The sequence below is a fragment of the Loxodonta africana genome, chromosome 25, assembly GCF_030014295.1.
Source record: "Loxodonta africana isolate mLoxAfr1 chromosome 25, mLoxAfr1.hap2, whole genome shotgun sequence".
Lineage (NCBI taxonomy): Eukaryota > Metazoa > Chordata > Mammalia > Proboscidea > Elephantidae > Loxodonta > Loxodonta africana.
The window spans coordinates 38,847,413-38,866,294 of NC_087366.1; the positions used below are offsets into that span (position 1 = coordinate 38,847,413).

General features: G+C 35.8%; 1 protein-coding gene across 1 annotated transcript in view; it reads left to right on the forward strand.

The window, feature by feature from the left end:
• The window catches only part of LOC111750913 (ryanodine receptor 2-like), a 43,172-nt gene that overhangs the window by 20,330 nt on the left and 3,960 nt on the right, over nucleotides 1-18,882 (forward strand). The window contains exons 2-3 of the mRNA XM_023549154.2: nucleotides 5,551-5,571; nucleotides 13,645-13,659. Coding sequence (XP_023404922.2) covers nucleotides 5,551-5,571; nucleotides 13,645-13,659 — 36 coding nt within the window. The remainder of the gene's footprint in view (nucleotides 1-5,550; nucleotides 5,572-13,644; nucleotides 13,660-18,882) is intronic.

Genomic DNA, 18,882 nt, shown 5'->3' on the forward strand with positions numbered 1-18,882 from the left:
TTTAAATAATATTAAAATAAGATATAACTAACCACTTTCCAGAGGGAAAATGGAATCATCAAAATATTTGAAGGAAGAAAGGAGAGAAAAAAGGAAATGAGAACATATGGGACTGAAACTGTTCTAAAATTAGATTATGGTGATGGTTGAACCCTGTAAATATACTAAAAACCATTAAATTGTATATTTTAAACAGATGAACTTTATGGTGTGTAAACTTTATATCTCAATAAAGATGTTTAAAAATAACATATGAGACAAATATACATGTACACCAATGTACATACAAGTAGTATAATGGTAAGTGTAAATCCCAATTCCAACAATAAGGTTACATGTAAATAGACTAAATAAATTAAAATTCATGGATTATCAAACTTGATTAAGCAACAACTTTATGTTGTTTACCGGATATATACCAAACCACTGTCAGAAGAACACACTTCTCTCTCTGTAATTAATAGAATAAATGGACAGAGAAATCAGTAAAGATATAGAAAACCTGAGCAGCTTGATTAATAGACTGACATTTCAACAAATGCAGGATAGAATACTCCATCCACTGTTGGCAGAATACATGTTTGTTTCAAGGGCAGATGGAGTATTTACCAAAATTGGTCATGGGGCAAGTATAAACTAATTCCAAAGGTTTAAAATCATTTAAGGGTGTATGCTTTGATCATGGTGGTTTTAAGCTGGAAACAAATAACTAAAAGATAAATAGAAAATCTATAAGTCTATGACAGAGTTAATCACAACAGGTAATTACAGAATATTTTAAATCTAAACGATAATTTAAAAAAATGACACCTATCAAAACTTGTGGATACGGTAAAAAACTGTATCCATGAATTTTAATTAGAGTATTTAGTCTATTTACCTGTAGTTTTATTATGGAATTTGGGTATATATTTACCCTTCTACTTCTTGTAGTCTGTTCTTTTTTAAATATCTTTATTAAGATATATAATTTATATACCATTAGAAGGCAATTTTGAGCCCTAAATATACGTATTAGAAAACAACTGAATAAACAGTTATATCTCAAGAAGGCAACAAAAAGAAAGAAAAAATAAACCAAAAACTATTGAAAGAAGAAATAATAAAGACCAGAACTTAATGAAATAGAAATAAAGATAAAATGGAGAATATCTTCAAAGCCAATGATTGGTTCTTTGAAAACACAAATAATACTGATGAACCCTTAGCAAGACTGAACAACACAAAAAAGAAAGAAAGCAAAATTAACAATATTAGGAAGAAAAAAGAGGAAACCACTGCAGAAACTCTGGAAGTTAGATAGTAAGAGGGATTGCAAAATGGTACAGATGTTGTGGAAAAGAGTGTGGAAGTTCCTCCAAAAATTAAACATAGAACTACCATATGGATATACCCAAGAGACTTGAAAGCAGCGGCATGAATAGACACATGTACACCAGTGGTCTTGCAGCACCATTCACAATAGCTCGAAGGTGGAAACAACCCGAATGCCTGTCAATGAATGAATGGATAAACAAAATGTGGTACTACTCAGCCATCAAGAGAAATGAAGTCCTGATACATGTTACAATGTGGGTGAACCTTGAAAACATTATGCTGAGTGAAATAAGTCAGTCATAAAAGGACAAATATTGTATAATCTCATTTACATGAAATAACAAGAATAGGCATATATAGACAGAAACCAGATTTTATTAGTGGTTACCAGGACAGGAGGAAGGAGGAGCCATTGTTTGGGAAGCACTGAGTTTGTTTATGGTGATGGAAAATTTGGCACTGATTTAGGATATTGGTTGCACAACCTCTTAATTTAATTGATATTGCTAAGCTATATACCTGAAAAGGTTGTGTTAGCACATGTTGTGTTTTGTGTGTGTGTGTGTATAAAATCCGCTGCCATTGAGTTGATTCCAACTCATAGTGACCGTATAGGTAGTGGAACTGCCCCATAGGGTTTCCCAAGGAGCAGTGGATTCGAACTGTTGATCTTTTGGTTAGCAGCCGAGCTCTTAACCACTATGCCTCCAGGGCATACATATATATATGAGTGTGTGTGTGTGTGTGTGTGCATGTGTGTATGTATATATAATAAAAACAGATAAGAGAATATTGTGAATAATTTTATTTAAACAGAAACTTTCAATGACTGAACAAATTCTTAAAATAACACAACTTACTAACACACACAAGAAGTAGAAAATATGAACTGTCTTATGCCTATTTAAAAAATTGAATTGGTAATTAAAAACATTACCATAAAGAAGTCCAGGCCCAGATGGCTTCACTGATCAAATTGACCAAACATCTAAGGAAGCGATAATACCAATCTCAAACAAGCTCTTTCAGAATGTACCCTTCTCTTAGTCTGGGTTCTCTAGATGTAGTTTAGGAGATTTGGGCTTTGAAGTCAGAGACCCAAATTCAAGGTCCGGCTTCGTTATTAAGTAGCTGTGAGATGATTTTTCATGTTGTAGATGATTTTTTTTATATGTCGTCTGTTCCCTCATATATAAAATGAATACAGTAAGATTACATTTAAAGTGTTTAGCTCGAAGCCTGGAACATAGAAACTTCCTAATATATGATTTATGGATTTAATAATAATACAATTCTGCACCTTAGACAGTGAAACAAAATTAAGCAATTTGGAAGAAGTAAACAAAACACTTTTGAGGCTATGGAATAGTTCATGATAATGTGCCCTAAATTTATTAATTAAAATATGAGTCTACAAACAGAGATGTCATATAACCTTTCATATAATGATAGAATATAATTTAGAATTAATTACTTTTTGTATTGTATTCTTAGTTTCCATCCTCTCTGCCAAATCAAGTGGGTATTTAGATGACCACTGTGTTTCCTTTAATAAAAATTTCGTATTTATTCGAAGAATGAAGTGGCTCTTTTTCTAGTTTTAATACAGTAAAATATTTTAATGTAATTTCCTACAGATATTAAAATGTTTGCTCTAAACTAATGGAATCAATATGTTTTTTTAAAATCCCTCATACTTGGATAACAAATTATCGGAAAAAATGTTCATTTGTCTTATATGTTTTGTGGATTCAGTAATTGTTTAGTAATTCTAAAACTGGTCTAATTTATTGTGAATTTTCTGTTTCTCTTCCTTGACTCACTCTATATAAATCATTCTCTTACTGTTTGCAGGCGTTTAATTACATAAATGACTCTTGTTAACGATAAGAGACGTGTCATGAAATCGCTCTGCATTGCTTATATGTAATTACAGCTTTATTGCACTTTAGTCTGTCTTTTAACCTTGTGGCCCATTTGTCTTGTGTGTTTAACTGATAACTCATCCCTAACACACACTGTCATTAAGCCTTCCCTCGGGTATTTGGATGTCAAACCTTCATATTCCTGCTACTAGTTCTTACCACTTAAGACGCTGCTTTCTGGCACCTCTCGCCCTGTTCTCCTTCCAAGGAGATGCAGAGATGAGAAGCCCTGTAGAAGGACACACAGTTAACTACAGAAAACAAACGTGCTCCTTAGATTGCTAGCCACATTGTAACTTCCATATGAGCTGTTCCCTGTACATTCATCTTCATAGTTTAAAATTTAAAACTGTTTCTTTTTTGTAATTTAAATCATTAAAAAAAAAAAAAGTCCTTTAAAACAAAACGTAAGCTTCTATTACTAATACTGTTAACTGTGACTTTTAATAAGGAGTTCTCTTTGTCTGGAAAAATCCCACAAAATGTTGTCTTTGCAGGATGAGGGGTGTGTGTGTGAATGTTTGTCACTTAGATGACTGGATGTTGTTGTAATGCCTTTGGCAAGCATTGAAACCACTAAAAGTAAGGGCTATCCTGTTTTCCGGATAAATAAGAAAAGGAAATTGTTTTCCTTGGTGGGGAATAAATTTGTTTGTCCTTTCGAGGAATGATTTTTACAAAGGGAATAACTGCATTGCACTGGACAGGATTATAAATTGCTTCACTTTGTCTCACAATCAAAAGCAATGGATTCATCGTGCTAAGAGAGTGACATTTAAAATGCGGGTTTGAACTTTATACAATGCTGAATACCTTGCAAAATTTATAGCGAAAACCAGGCTTTTCCATTTAGTACAGGGTTCTTTCTTAAAGAACAGTTGTGTGTTTTTAAAATGCAAAGGGAGGGGGAGATTAAGAACCCATTTTTCTGTTGGCTAAATTACTGAAGAAGTTAAAATGCACTTATAAATAGCCTACTGAGTTTTCACAAGGACTTGAAAACAATTTTGCCTGTATATATTTTTATTCCTAGCTCATCTCCTGAGTAGCATCGCCTTCTTACCTGATTAGTTAATTTTCTAAGGAAAAAACTACAAATAAACTCAAATGCATGACGAGTCTGAAGCCAACCTTAATTCTCACACGACAGGCATCACACATTCCATAGAAAGGGTAGTTTATGGAAACTCATCTTTGAGGTTGACTGTGTCCCTCAATGTTGACAATTTTTATTGTGATGGATTTGCTAGGAACCCTAGGACACTTAAAAGTTTATATATTAGCCTTTGTTGACATCTGGCTGTTTTACTTGTTCATTGTGTTTATACTGTGAATGTAATATTCATTTTGTTTTTTAAAGAGTCACATAATGATTATGAAATTAAAATACATGCATTAATAAAGGCAGTTTTTAAAAATGATTTGGTAAGGCCTGCCTTTTGTTTTATTGTGAAATATAGGGCTATGAAGATTGGGATAAAAGAATTTTTACTGTTAATATCACAGAGCGTTATAGTTAGATGGTATATCTCTAAATTGATCTTTTTCATTAGATAGATGCTTATGGTTAGAGGACACTGACAACAGAACAAAGTAAAACAAAACTTGTAGCTGTCAAGTGGGTTTCGACTCATAATGACCCTATAGGAAAGAGTAGAGCTGCCCCATAGGATTCCAAGACTATAATCTTTATGGAGGAAACCCTGGTGGTGTAGTGGTTAAGAGCTATGGCTGTTAACCAAAAGGTCAGCAGTTCACATCCACCAGCCACTCCTTGGAAACCCTATGCGGCAGTTCTACTCTGTCCTATAGGGTCACTATGAGTCGAAATGACTTGACAGCAATGGGTTTGGGTTTTTTTGTTTGTTTGTTTTTTTAATCTTTATAGAAGCAGCTTTGTACATCTTTCTCCTTTGGAGAGGCTGATGGGTTCAAAACACCAACCTTTCATTTAGCAGCCGAGTGCTTAACCACTGCACCACCAGTAGATCCTAAACTAAAAGACCTGTTAGGTTTGAGAATTAGATAAATGTTCACGTTTGGTTTTTAGTATATGGGATTTTCAATATTTCAGGTATCTGGTACATTTCTAGCCTGACATCTTTTGGAGTTTTGATTACTAAATTAACTGAGATTTGTTTGTTTGTTTGTTTGTTTCAGGAGATTAAAAGTTAGTAATTAAAAGTTTGAATACTGTTATTTATCATTTAAAGTTAGATTTGGGTCCAAGGACAACATTTCGATTAAATGACAGTGACTGAAACGTTGCTAGCTATTTGATGATTTCTTTACTTTTTTCTTTCCACAGCAAGTTGATGTGGAAAAATGGGTATGTGTTTCCATGTATTTACAAACAAACTGTGATTTAAACAAGTGCATGTTTGCTGTTGCCTCTAATCTTTTTATTTTGCTGGTGTGGCTTGTACTATTAGTGTTCAAAATAACTGCTGTGTGTAATGAAAAAATATTTTACAGCTCCCTCATTAGATCCTTGTAAGCTTTTGATTTTGCCTCTACTGAAATGGGGTATATTAAAATATTAAAATACTCTCTATCCCTGGAACCATATAGTTTCTATATAATTGGATTAGTAATTACAATATGCTCCTGGCCAACAGAAAGGCTTATATTATTAATGGTGTGTATCTTTTGCCAATAAACCTTGATTGTTTAATTTTAAAATGTCCCGTGTTAGCCCTTATATTTTCCCCTTTACTATTGAAAAAGGCAGTTATACATGTATACCCACTCCTCACTTATTGACATGGTTAGGTTAGGTTCCAAAGACCAGGTAGTTACATGAAAATTGACATTATGCAAAAACGGAGGATGACCACATCATCAAATCACAAAATGGAGGATGACTACATCACTACATGGCTGACAACTTAACATCATTACATAGCTGTGAAATTACATAACTTTAAACCACTGAGAATCATGACCCAGCCAAGCTGACACATAACCTTAACTATCACAGCCAGTGTTACTCTCGCCTTATATATCAGCGTACATTACTGCCAGACATATGTCGTTAATGCGCGAAGTAGTCAGATAGTAGATTTTTTGCTGCTGTGTTAAATGCGAAATGTCTGATAATGAGATGGTTGATAAGTGAGGAGCGAGTGTATATATATTCATACAGTCTTAAAAAGTTGAGGAGGATGACCATCATATCAGCATAATGCAGTTGCAGGATTCTGGAGACAAAGACCTAGGACCAACCTTGCTACAAGTTGAATGATACAGCCAAAATGGCACACAAAAAAGAAAGGAAGGAAGGGAAAGGAGAGCTAAAATTCCTTCCAAATCTTAATAAATACCCCTTGATTCTGAATAGAGATAAGAGGTCCCTGCTCCACTTTTTTTCTAAGAGTGCAGAAACAGTGAGGCTTTTCATTGTTGTATTATTTTATTCTTATTTACCTCTGTGACTTATTATGATGAATCATTTAAGATTGGCTTAACTGATAACTTCATTTTATTTTCCTAGTTCTGAAATACAGTTTCCTTGATGCAATATTTTGATAATTTTGCCTTCTTTTTAGTAACCTTTTAGTGCTCATTCAGTAGAATTTCCCAGACAATAGTATGTTTGCCTAGACAGTTGTAGCTTTTTTGCTTTTTTTTTTTTCCCACTTCTTTCAGCCCATCGTATTCAAAGAAACTTGTGTTTTTTTGGATTTACCATTTCCATGATGATGGTGCCCTTACTGATTTTTGAGAGCTACCACTTCTGTATTATATTCCTGGGTGCAGTTTCAATTCATCCTCCTTCCCTTCATAACCAAACTACTATGCATTTTGTTCAACTGTTTCTTTTAGAAATTTCATACTTTCCTTCGTGTTTATCGATAAAATTCTAATCCATGCCTTGCAGTTTTCTTACCTTGGAAATTGAAGGCTGTTTCTAAGAACTGGTATGCCACCTCTTTGTTTTTGTTTTTTTCCCTTAATATGTCATTCTGTAACAATGTTTCTTGCCTTTTCTTCAACTTTGCATTCCTAAACTTCCTTTGCAGCATTTCTATGCCATATCCAGACTGATATTTCTTGGACCAACCACTCAAGTTTCTTTCATTTCTTCTGGAAATAGAATATAGAGAATACATAAATGAATGAACCTTGACATTGTAACATTTGGCTCTAAGTGTTGCCATGTCTTCCTTGTGTGTCTGGTTGATGTTGATCTGCTTCACCACGTGTCTTTGCTTTCTCTTTTTTCCATAATAACTTCTCATCTCAAAATGTATTTTTATGAAGCTTATTTGTAAATTCTGAGAATAGAGATTTCTTTCTAGCTCTGAGAAATAGAAATATCAGTTAGCTGAGTATCATGAGGCTTAACTTTACCAGTGACTAGTGTGATATTCACTTAGGCTATTTGTGGGCCATAGTCCTCTTTATAGGATTAGAATCTGAACTAGTTCTTTCTTGTTTCTTGTTCCAAAATAGTTGCTATTATATTAATGATAAATTATATTGATGCTAAAATATATGTTCATTTAGGTATCAAAAGATTCCACTGGATTTGTTTTAGAACACCGATGATAGCTATATTTATGTGTCATTTTCTTTCTTTGAAAGTTCAAATCTTATACTCTTGCCATTGCTGTTAGCTACCACTGAGATGGCCCCCAATTCACGGTGACCCCATGCACAATAGAAGGAAAAGCTGCCCAGCCCTGCACCATCCCCATGATCGGTTGCAGATGGGACCATTGTGATCCATACGGTTTTCATTGGCTGATTTTTGGAAGTAGCTCCTCAGGCCTTTCTTCCTAGTCTTAGTCTGGAAGCTCTGCTGAAACCTGTTAGAAGGATTGAAATTCTCCTCTTCAGGTACATTGAAAGTCAACAGAAATTAATTTACACCTCTGTTCCTTGGGTTAAATCTAGGATGGGTCTCACGGGTGCAGTGGGAAGGAGGGAGAAGAAGAAAGTTGGCAGGAAAGGTCTTCTTTGATGATATTCATCAGACCTGCCAGATGTTTAAAGCTGACTTTCTCTTGTGGGTGCTTGAAAGTTTTCTTTAAGGGAACTCCTATTACCTGCAGTTTTCTTTTTGCGGCCAAAAACATCTCCTCCAGCTGGTCAGTGATGCTTGTGTCCTCAGCCCCTGGATGTCTTTGTGCTGAGATCTCTTGGCCCTTCTCCAATCTTTGAGCATCTGTGTACTTTCTTAATCATATAAACCCACTGAGTGTCTAAAGCTGCTCTTCACAAATGGAAAGAAAATAACCTGGGACAGATTAAAAAGTGATTGACTGCTATTTCTATCGACTTTACCGCCAGCCCTCCCCTGATCTGTAGCATTGGCTTCCGACGTGCAGGCAGGCCTAGGATGCAGGTCATGAGTGGGGATGGGAGCAGTGAAAGAATAGAGAAGATTGTGAAGCTGTTTGACATGAAGCATTCTCTCTATGTTGAATGATGTGTTGTACACATGTAGTTATGCTTTGTCAAATGTGTTGACGCTATTGTAATTGTGATAAAATTGCCCTAAGTTAATAATAGTTTAAAAAATAATGTATTTTTTATTTCTATCATGCAAGAATCTGTGAAATTCTTTGATGTTATCAAGGCTCATTCATATTTGAAATAATTTGAAAAATATGTTGAATCTTTTATGTCCTACTCTAGGCTATATTTTATATGTAGGCAGTGATCTGCATATAGGATGGATGCGGTATGTCTTTAGGTCATGATTTTACAGATGTCCTCTGTAAAGATCGATTTGTTGTTTTTGATTTAGAGAAGTTCTCTCTTGAGGCAAGCTGGGAAGACGGAAAGCCCTAGACACCTCTTCTGCTTCATATTTTAGGCAACCACATAGCTGAGTGATTTATAAAAATGTGCCAGAGAGATAAAATGTTAGGATTTATAGTAGCTTATCAGAGTCATTTATTTTCCTTTTCCTTTCTAAAGGTGAAATGAGATAAATCTATAAACATATATATGTCAAATCCATTATACCCAAAAGACAAGACAGCCCATTTAAGCACCTTCTATGCAGAGCATCCCTGTAGATAGTTGAGAAAGACAATCGTTGCTACCGATCTCTCAGAATACACAGCGAATTCTTATTAAATAGTGGCATGTATATATAAGTAGGTGCCAGTGATAGCCATTAACATAAGTGAAGAAGAGCGTTGCTATGGGGTACTTACGTATATATACATTAAAAAAAAAAAAAACCAAACCCCTTACCATTGAGTTGAATTCAACTCAGTAAGTAACCCTGTAGGACAGAGTAGAACTGCCCCATAGGGTTTCCAAGGAGCTCCTGGTGGATTCAAGCTGCTAATCTTTTGGTTAACAGCCAGACTCTTAACCACTATGCCACCAGGGTTTCATATATATATATATAAATAATTGTTCTGTCCCGAAAGTAGATTCCCTTTTAATTGCTTTCTGAGCCTGTAATCAACATGTCTGTTAGTGCATTCTTGGACATTGTCAGCCATGGGAATCCTAGAAAGTTAAGCACTGACATGTGATATTTTCATCATAAGACTGATTGTTGAGGTTATTCACAAATATATATCCATGTATGCTATTAAATAATATATATTGATATATGCTTGGAATTTGGAATTTTTAATCTTAAATTTCTTTTGCCTCTTAAAATTTTTTGAGGGTGTCATTAATTAAAAACAGCCTCCACTAAGCCAAAATCTTTGATGGTGAAAACTTTCTCTTTTTGCAGTATAATGAAGCTTACTAGATAGTTCCTCACTCACAAAAGAGAGATTTTACCCATTGGAGGATTCTGGAGAATGCTAGCATTTTAAACCAAAAAGAGAAAAGATGACAAAAGAGGCTTAAATTAGATGTTTATTTTGTGTGCAGAATAACACATTTTATGCCTTAATGGAAACCTAATGCTAAGAGGACTCCCAAGTCGAAATTTAGGCGCTATCTCTGTTGTATTTGATCATTCTTTTTGATGACAGGCACCCCCCCCACCAATTATTCACTTTGTTGATTTACTGCTAACTGTTTATGCAGCTTTTGAGGAGACATTTCAGTAAAGGTTCTTTGAAAAGTTCTAAAAAACCAAACCCACTGCTGTCAAGTCGATTCCAACTCACAGCGACCCTCTAGGACAGAGTAGAGGTGCCCCGCAGAGTTTCCTGACGGATTTAAACTGCCTACCTTCTGGTTAGTAGCCATAGCGCTTAACCACTATGCCATCAGGGTTTCCTGAAAAGTTCTAAGACAGGCCCAAATGTAGAAGTATTAATTTTAAATAAGTTCTCATTTCAGTAAACTGGAATAGCAGTTAAAAAAATTCAAGGTTGAACCGAAAGGCATAATTATGGTTGCTGTTGTTGTTAGGTGCCATTGAGTCAGCTCCAACTTGTAGTAGCTCTATGTACAACAGGATGAAACACTACCCAGTCCTGTGCTATCCTCACAATCCTTGCTATGTTTGAGCCCATAATTGTCAATCCGTCTCATTGAGGGCCTTCCTCTTTTTCTCTGACCCTCTACTTTATTAAGTCTGATGTCTATCTCCAGGCACTAGTCCCTCCTCATAACATGTCTAAAGTATGTGAGACGAAGTCTTGCCATCTTTGCTTCTAAGGAGCATTCTAGCTGTACTTCTTCCAAGACAGATTTGTTTGTTCTTTTGACAGTGCATGGTAGTTCAGTATTCTTCAACACCATTATTCAAAGGCATCAATTCTTCAGTCTTCCTTGTTCACTGTCCAGTTTTCACATGCATATGAGGCAATTGAAAATACCATACCTTGGGTCAGGCACACCTTAGTCCTCAAAGTGACATCTTTGCTCTTTAACACTTTAAAGAGGTTGTTTGCAGCCGATTTGTCCAATGCAATAGGTTGTTTGACTTCTTGACTGTTGCTTTCATTGTCATTGATTGTGGATTCAAGTAAAATGAAATCCTTTGCAACTTTAATATTTTCTGCATTTATCATGTTGCTTATTGGTCCACTTGTGAGGATTTTTGTTTTCTTTATGTTGAGGTGCAATCCGTACTGAAGGCTGTAGTCTTTGATTTTCATCAGTAAGTATTTCAAGTCCTCTTCACTTTCAGCAAGCAAGGTTGTGTCATCTGCGTATATCCCAGGTTGTTAATGAATCTTTCCCCAATACCAATGCCACGTTCTTCTTCATAAAGCCCAGCTTCTCGGATTATTTAATCAGCATATAGATTGAATAAGTATGGTGAAAGGATATAACCTGATGCACACCTTTCCTGCCTTTAAACCGTGCAATATCCCCTTGTTCTATTTGAATGACAGCTTCTTGAGCTACATACAGGTTCCTCATGAGCACAAGTTTCTGGAATTCCCATTCTTCACACTGTTATCCATAACTTCTTATGATCCACACAGTCGAATGCCTTTGCATAGTCAATAAAACACAGGTTAACATCTTTCTGGTATTCTCTGCTTTCAGCCAGGATCCATCTGACACTAGCAATGATATTCCTCATTCCGTGTCTTGTTTTGAATCTGATTTGAATTTCTGGCAGTTCCCTGTCTATGTACTGCTACAACCATTTTGAATTATCTTCAGCAAAATTTTTCTTGCATGTGATATTAATGACATTTCTTGAGAATTTCCACATTCTGTTGGATTACTTTTCTCTGGAATGGGCACAAATATGGATCTCTTCCAGTTTCTTGGCCAAGTAGCTGTCTTACAAATTTCTTGTGATAAATGAGTGAACACCTCCAGTGCTGCTTCTGTTTCTTGAAACATCTCAACTGGTATACTGTCAATTCCTGAAGGCTTATTTTTTGCTCATGCCTTCAGTGTAGCTTGGACTTCTTCCTTCAAGTCTATTGGTTCTTGATTATATGCTACTTCCTGAAATAGTTGAAAGTCAACCAGTTCTTTCTGATATGGTGACTGTGTATTCCTTCCATCTTCTTTTGATGCTTCTTGTGTCGTTCAATCTTTTGCCCCTAGAATCTTTCTGTGGAGCCCTGGTGGCATAGTGATTAAGAGCCACAGCTGCTAGCCAAAAGGTCGGCAGTTCCAATCTACCAGGCCCTTCTTGGAAACTCTATGGGGTAGTTCTACTCTGTCCTATAATATTATAACTTTCGAATATCTAGCACTTAAGCCAAATTGACCAAAAAATTATTTATACAAAAAAGTTAATGTCAACAATGCCACAAGTAATCTTCCGTGTTCTTGATTTTCTTTTGAAAATAATGTGAGTTGGAGTTGGCTTGATGGCAGCAGGTTTGGTTTTTATTATATATACGTACTATTCTTTCTCCTCCTAAAGATGGATATTCTCACCTTTACTGATTTGCGGTATTAATTCCGCTTTACCACATATACTCCTTACTCTCCTTTGTGTCTGTTTCTTCTACAGTCATACGCAGCTTAGGAATTCTCAATAGAAGTCCTCAGTAACCCTACCGACCACTCTTTTTCTACCCATTGTAATTTTAAAGTAGAGCAATCTAAATAAAATCAGTAGCTTAATCTAGACGAAATCGTATGCAAAGATTTTTGAAGCAAAAATTCCAAAAGGGTAGCTCAGATAAAAAAAAAAAAAAAAAAAAACTAATGAAAATATCTACTAAAAACCATGTTCTGTAGCAAAATGTTGGAATTTCTTCATTGAATTAAGGCTTAAAAGTGATTTTTTATTAGAAAACTCTCCCTTGCTATGTTCTTTAATATTAATGTGCATATACATATTGCTTCTCTGTAGGACTGAGACATATTCCTAATAACTAAATTTAGCCCTAAGTTTGGAAATATAGCATCATTTTTCCTTCTTAATATATGGGGTTTTGTAGATGAAAAAAGAGCTAATGTAATATAAATCCTAAAGAGACTGTCAAGAGAAAAACTTTTCTGTGATTTTTTTTTTTAAATTCACATCTCACAATATGTAGTATCTAAGGAATCGCTTACTGTTATTTTGCATGTAATGTGAGTGGCTCAATAGAGCGCATTAGTTTATAATCCACTTTACCTACTTCTAACCCACTGTTTTTACTTATATCACTGCATTTCTTATGCAAAAGATGAAATGAAGGGTTTTTTAAGCACTTAGAGAGCATATTTTTAGGATTATTTTTATTTTTTTTAATAATTTAAATTTTTTTTTCAGTGCTTATGATGTACATTGAATCACACCTTAGAGTGGCATGTTTTCACAGAAGATGGAAGACCTAATGGGAAAATGTTTTACAAGAGTTTTGCTTGTTGCAGCTTTTCTCTAGCATGTAGTTGATATTAAGCTTTGCTGTGAAGACACAGTGAATGTGGTTTTTCTGAATGGTTATTGTTCACATAGTTCCGTTTCGCACAATAGAGCTCTTGTAAGTAAGAGATATTTTAAAATCAGTCTTTGAAATTATAGATCTTTAACGCTTTCTCTCTTTTCCTTATGCCCCTACAGAAATTCATGATGAAGGTAAGACGTTGGATCATCTGCTATTTATGTAACACCTGTGCGCTTTAAGTTTGGTTATAATTAAGATCGTGGCGGCTTTCTTATATTTTAAAGTTAAAAAATGAAATCAAGCTTTGGAAAATTTAAGCTCAAATAAATGAATCACATGTTTAGATTGAATGGTTAACAAACATTTGATGTCATTGGGTTATATTTTGACATATTAGTATTTATTTAGCCAACATGAGAAATTTCTCCCATAAAAATAGATTTTTTTTTTAATATATAGCTCTCCATTTAGGATTTTCACTCTGAAGGTTATATTGGCTGTTTTGTCTTTAAGCACTCTTGTATGAATTAATACATAGGAGATTCAGACTCTGAGAAATTAGAAGAGGCACCAAGAAACTACTGTCTTATTACCTACTTCAGAAGACATAAATTCAACCCCTTTTCATTTCTTGATGGAGAAAGTTTTAAAGGACACAAAAGAGAAGAGAAGAGTATAATACCTGGTTGTGTCAATGAAGAAAATATGGCGTGAGTGAGAGAAAGAGCAGTATGTAGTTACTTCAGGTCATACAATAGAAAAAAATTTTCATTTCCTTCTATACCTTCCACACTTCTCATATAATACTCATGAGCTTTAATTTTTTATTCTAAAATCTGAGAAACAATGTAGAGATAAATTTAATTGTATTCAGTTAATAAAGGCTTGATATATAATTTAGAACATCAAAAGAAGTTTCTTTCAAAAGGTATAACCTCTGAAAAGTTTTAAATCCAAATTTCAGATCTAGATTTAAAAAATTGCATTGTAGAAAGGAAGCAGAGTACTCAGGTCTGTCTGTTGAGTTAACATAGCAAAGTCTCTTGTTCATATATTGCAAAAGCAAGCCAGGTGTATTGTGGAGTACCAAAAACTGGACCTAGTCACAAACCGTAAGAATTTGGTAGTTTGGATGAGATGACAGAATGGAACAACTTTTTGAAGGAGTCTATCAACAAAGGATAGTGGGTTTGGGTTATCAACAAAGGACACAAAACATCTTCCAAAATGTCAAATAACTCCAGCTATCATTTTTCAGTAGAAAATATTATTATTACATTGAGAGATAAAAACCCAAAACTCGCTGCTGTCGAGTTGATTCTGACTCCTAGCGACCCTACAGGACAGAGTAGTGCTGCCCCACAGGGTTTCCGAGGAGTGTCTGGTGGATTCAAACTGCCAGCCTTTTGGTTGGCAGCCATAGCTCTTAACAACTATGCCACCAGGGTTTCCATTGAGAAGATAAGGACATTGTTCATCACTAAATTAGACATATCCTGAAATAAGGGCTCTGGTTGGCAAAACGTAATAAGCAGCAGCAAGATCTGACTGTTTTCTCTCCTTGCAAATATAAACTAATGAAGTCAGGTTAGAAAAAATCCAGTTTTTCTTGCTAAGTCTGCACTGACTAAACCCATTTTATTACTTCTCCCCTTGAAGGGTGAAGAGAATAGTTTCCTGAAACAGATATCTCAAGCTCGTTCATGAGACCAGATTCGTATTTTTTTTTTGTTTTCATTTACTGTATTATCAGCACATAAATTAACATATCCAGATTCGTATTTTTAAAAAGTGAAAACAGAAAGATGATGTAGAATCAGTTAAAAACAGGTGGTGTGCCCCAGATAATTTAATTAGGCTCTGATTTCTTTCTTTTAACTGTGAGGCCAGAAGGCCAATGGCTTATTTTCATACCTGGGTTGGATGATCTGGAAAGTTAGAATTTGATTAAGGGGAGGTCATATGCATGAAATTATAGTAATTTAAGCCACTTAAAAGGAAAAGGATGCTGAATTTCAGGCAGCTTTCACCTTTCAATCATGATTTAGTTTGGGTTTCTGCCATGGAAATACATTGTTTAACTTCCCAGAAGCAGACGGACGCTTTCTTGTTGAGGGAGCCCGTTCCTGTTTGTTGGGCTAAACAGTGAATAAACCAGTTGCTGTGGAGTCAGTTTCCCCGTCTTGCTGACCCCATGTGTGTCAGAGTAGAACTGTGCTCCATGGAGTTTTTAATGGCTGATTTTTTTAGAAGTAGATCACCAGCTCTCTCTTCTGTGTTGCCTCTGGGTGGACTGGAACCTCCAGCCTTTCAGTTAGCAGTTGAGCACATTGACTGCCTCCACTCAGCAACTACCAAACAGTGATTGTTGTTGTTGTTAGGTTCCGTCGAGTCAGTTCCGACTCACAGTGACCCTGTGTATAACAGAACGAAACATTTCCTGGTCCTGCGCTGTTCGCATGATCATTGTTATGCTTGAGCCCATTGTTGCAGCCACTGTGTCAATCTATCTTGTTGAGAGTTATCCTCTTTTTTGCTGGTCCTCTAGTTTGTCAAGCATGATGTCCTTCTCCAAGGACTGATCCCTCCTGATAACATGGCCAAAGTATGTGAGACAAAGTCTCGCCATCCTTGCTTTTGAAAAGCATTCTGGCTGTACTTCCTCCAAGACAGATTTGTTTATTCCAACAGTGGTTAGTGCCATCATAAGCCTGATCTGTTTCCTCCAGAAACGTTTGGTCAAGACACCATCACAAGTAAGCTATCTGTTGCCAATGACTGTTTTGACAATGTTCAACCAGCTTTGTCAGACACCTTAATTTTTCAGTGAAGCCAGTTGATTGTAATTGTTATTATTAAGAAGCTGGGATCCTGTCGTATGACTCACTACTCAAAGATGGCAGGACTGCTTCAGTGTCTTCTGCTGTCAGGGACCAACGGGAAGACTGAAGTGTGGGACTGAGCAACCCGTTTGTTGCTCTTGCGCTTTATGCGCTGCTCCCATTCTCAGTAAGTCCTTCTCAGGAAAGCCTGCAGATGTATTTCTCTTTTTTCTTCTCAAAGCATCTAAGCTTTCTATTTCTCACATATTACTATTAGTATTTGAAGGTCAACTTAAAACCTTCCCTACTTAAATATCTGAATACCACAAAAATTCTCTAACACAATTTCCTTCTGTTGTTTATCGTTTTTTAATTTGGAGGATCTAGTTCAGTGTTGTCTAAAATAAGCTTACTTTTCAGATTCTGTTGTTTTATTTCTAAAAGGCATGCTGTATTTTAAAGTCAAGGGATATAGAAAAGTTCTTCCATTGAGTCTGATTTGTTTTTTAAAAACCCTCTTGCATAATACCAAAAATCAAACCAAACCCATTGCTGTCGAGTTGATTTCGACTCATCATGACCCTAAGAAATGTCCTACGTTTGATTACCATAGCATTTTTCTACAGAAAAGATGATTAGAAAAACAGAAGGCCTTACAGTATTTAGATTTTATATAGTTAGCAAATTAAATTCCTTTACTCAGCCATAATACAATAGGCATATTAGTAAGTAAATATATATAGCAAATGTATATTTAAAAACCACAGAGCCAGGAACTTTCATGTGTTTTATCTCCTTAGTTTATGTTGGTCATTACTATTCTGGTTTCATGTCCAGTGGCTTTCGGTCCCTGCCACTTGATAAGTTATGATAAACCCATTGCTGTCGAGTTGATTCCGACTCATAGTGACCCTATAGGACAGAGTGGAACTGCTCCATGGGGTTTCCAAGGAGCAGGTGGTGGGTTCGAACTGCCAACCTTCTGGTTAGCAGCCAAGCTCTTAACTATTGTGTCACCATGGCTACAATAGTAATACCTTAAATGTAGCTAGAATGACTCAACTGGCCTCTTTCTCCACAAATAGGAATAACAGATAAATAAATTATGTTCTCTGACAGCATAATATTCTAAATAAATGTTGCCATAGAAGTATCTACAAAGTGCATCCCCTAATTGGATATTTTTTGGCAAGATCCTGGAAAGCCAGAGGCGTAGGACTACCTAAGAATAGGAAGTTGATACTAAACTAATTTGTAAATAGAATGTACTCTGGGCTATTTTTATCCACTTATATTTCGTGAGTTTGTTTACACAGCTGTTGAATATTAACCCGGTTGGTTATCTGAGAGGTAATGAAACAAAACCCATACACAGAACTGAGGAAAAAAAAAAAAAAAACAACTTTTTAAACTGATATTTTCAAGAAGTCAATTTAATCTTTTATTATTCTTGGCTCTCCTATGCCAGAAATGTAGATGTTTGTGAAGAGTTCAGAAATGTTCATTTTTTATTCTTATGAGAGAGAGACACTTCCTTGATGTAGAAGACCGTTGTCTATAATAACTAGTTGCTGTTGAGTCAGGTCCAGCTCATAGTGATCTCGTTTATCAGACTTGAACTGTGCTCCACAGAGTTTTCAATGGCTGATTTCTCAAAAGGAGATCGCAGGCCTTTCTTCCAAGGAAGCTGTGGGTGGACTCGAACCTCTAACCTTTCAGTGAGCAGCTAAATGCGTTAACCGTTTGCACAACCCAGGAATTCCCGGTCATCTATAGGAGACAATAGTCGTCTAGCAGAGCATTCTTCAGGCTCTAGTTCTGCTGAGGGTCATGAAGAAGGACAGGGACATCTCATCAGCCACACCATAGACTCAGGCAATTAGAGGAGGGCAGCAGTACGCAGACAGGCTGCATTTCTAGGGTCAGGTAGGGCCTGTGTCACGTTTAGGAGTTTCCTTGAAAGACATGTAAGTCCAAATGATAGTTTTCTAAAAGGATGTGCTTCTTCTTCAAATAGTTGGAGGTGTCGGAAATAGACGAAGGTATAACTTTTAAACCTCCGTTTCTTTGCTACTAGTATGCCAATATTTTGAAGGAAATTACATGGGACTCAGTAAATATTTCTCGAATGAATGAATAATCAGAGTTTTCAGAGAAAACCCTCATTCATAAGGCTGAGGAACACAGTTCGGGAGCTTTTTGTATAATATCCTTGGCACCTCGTGCCCTGTGGCTCACACAGTGGCCTACCGATAAATGTTTTTCAAATGAATAGGAAAGAGTGTTTCTTTCATCCTAATATTCTTTACTGGAGAATTAGCAAGACTATTTAAAGTAAAGATGGCATTAAAGTGCATTGAAGGCTTATTTGTGTTATGTAAAATTTAATTTCCTAATTGTCCTTTAATTTGTGCAATTAAAAACACTTAGTTTATGAGAGTCCTAGATCCTAAGGAACAATTACTTTGTAAACTTAAAACACACTCGGATCATTTTTCCTACGTGTTATCTTGAAAGGCAGGCCAACCTTAGACTTGCCCCATTTGCTTGATGGACTCTCATTTAGTTGGCCCTGGCCGGATCCATGTATCT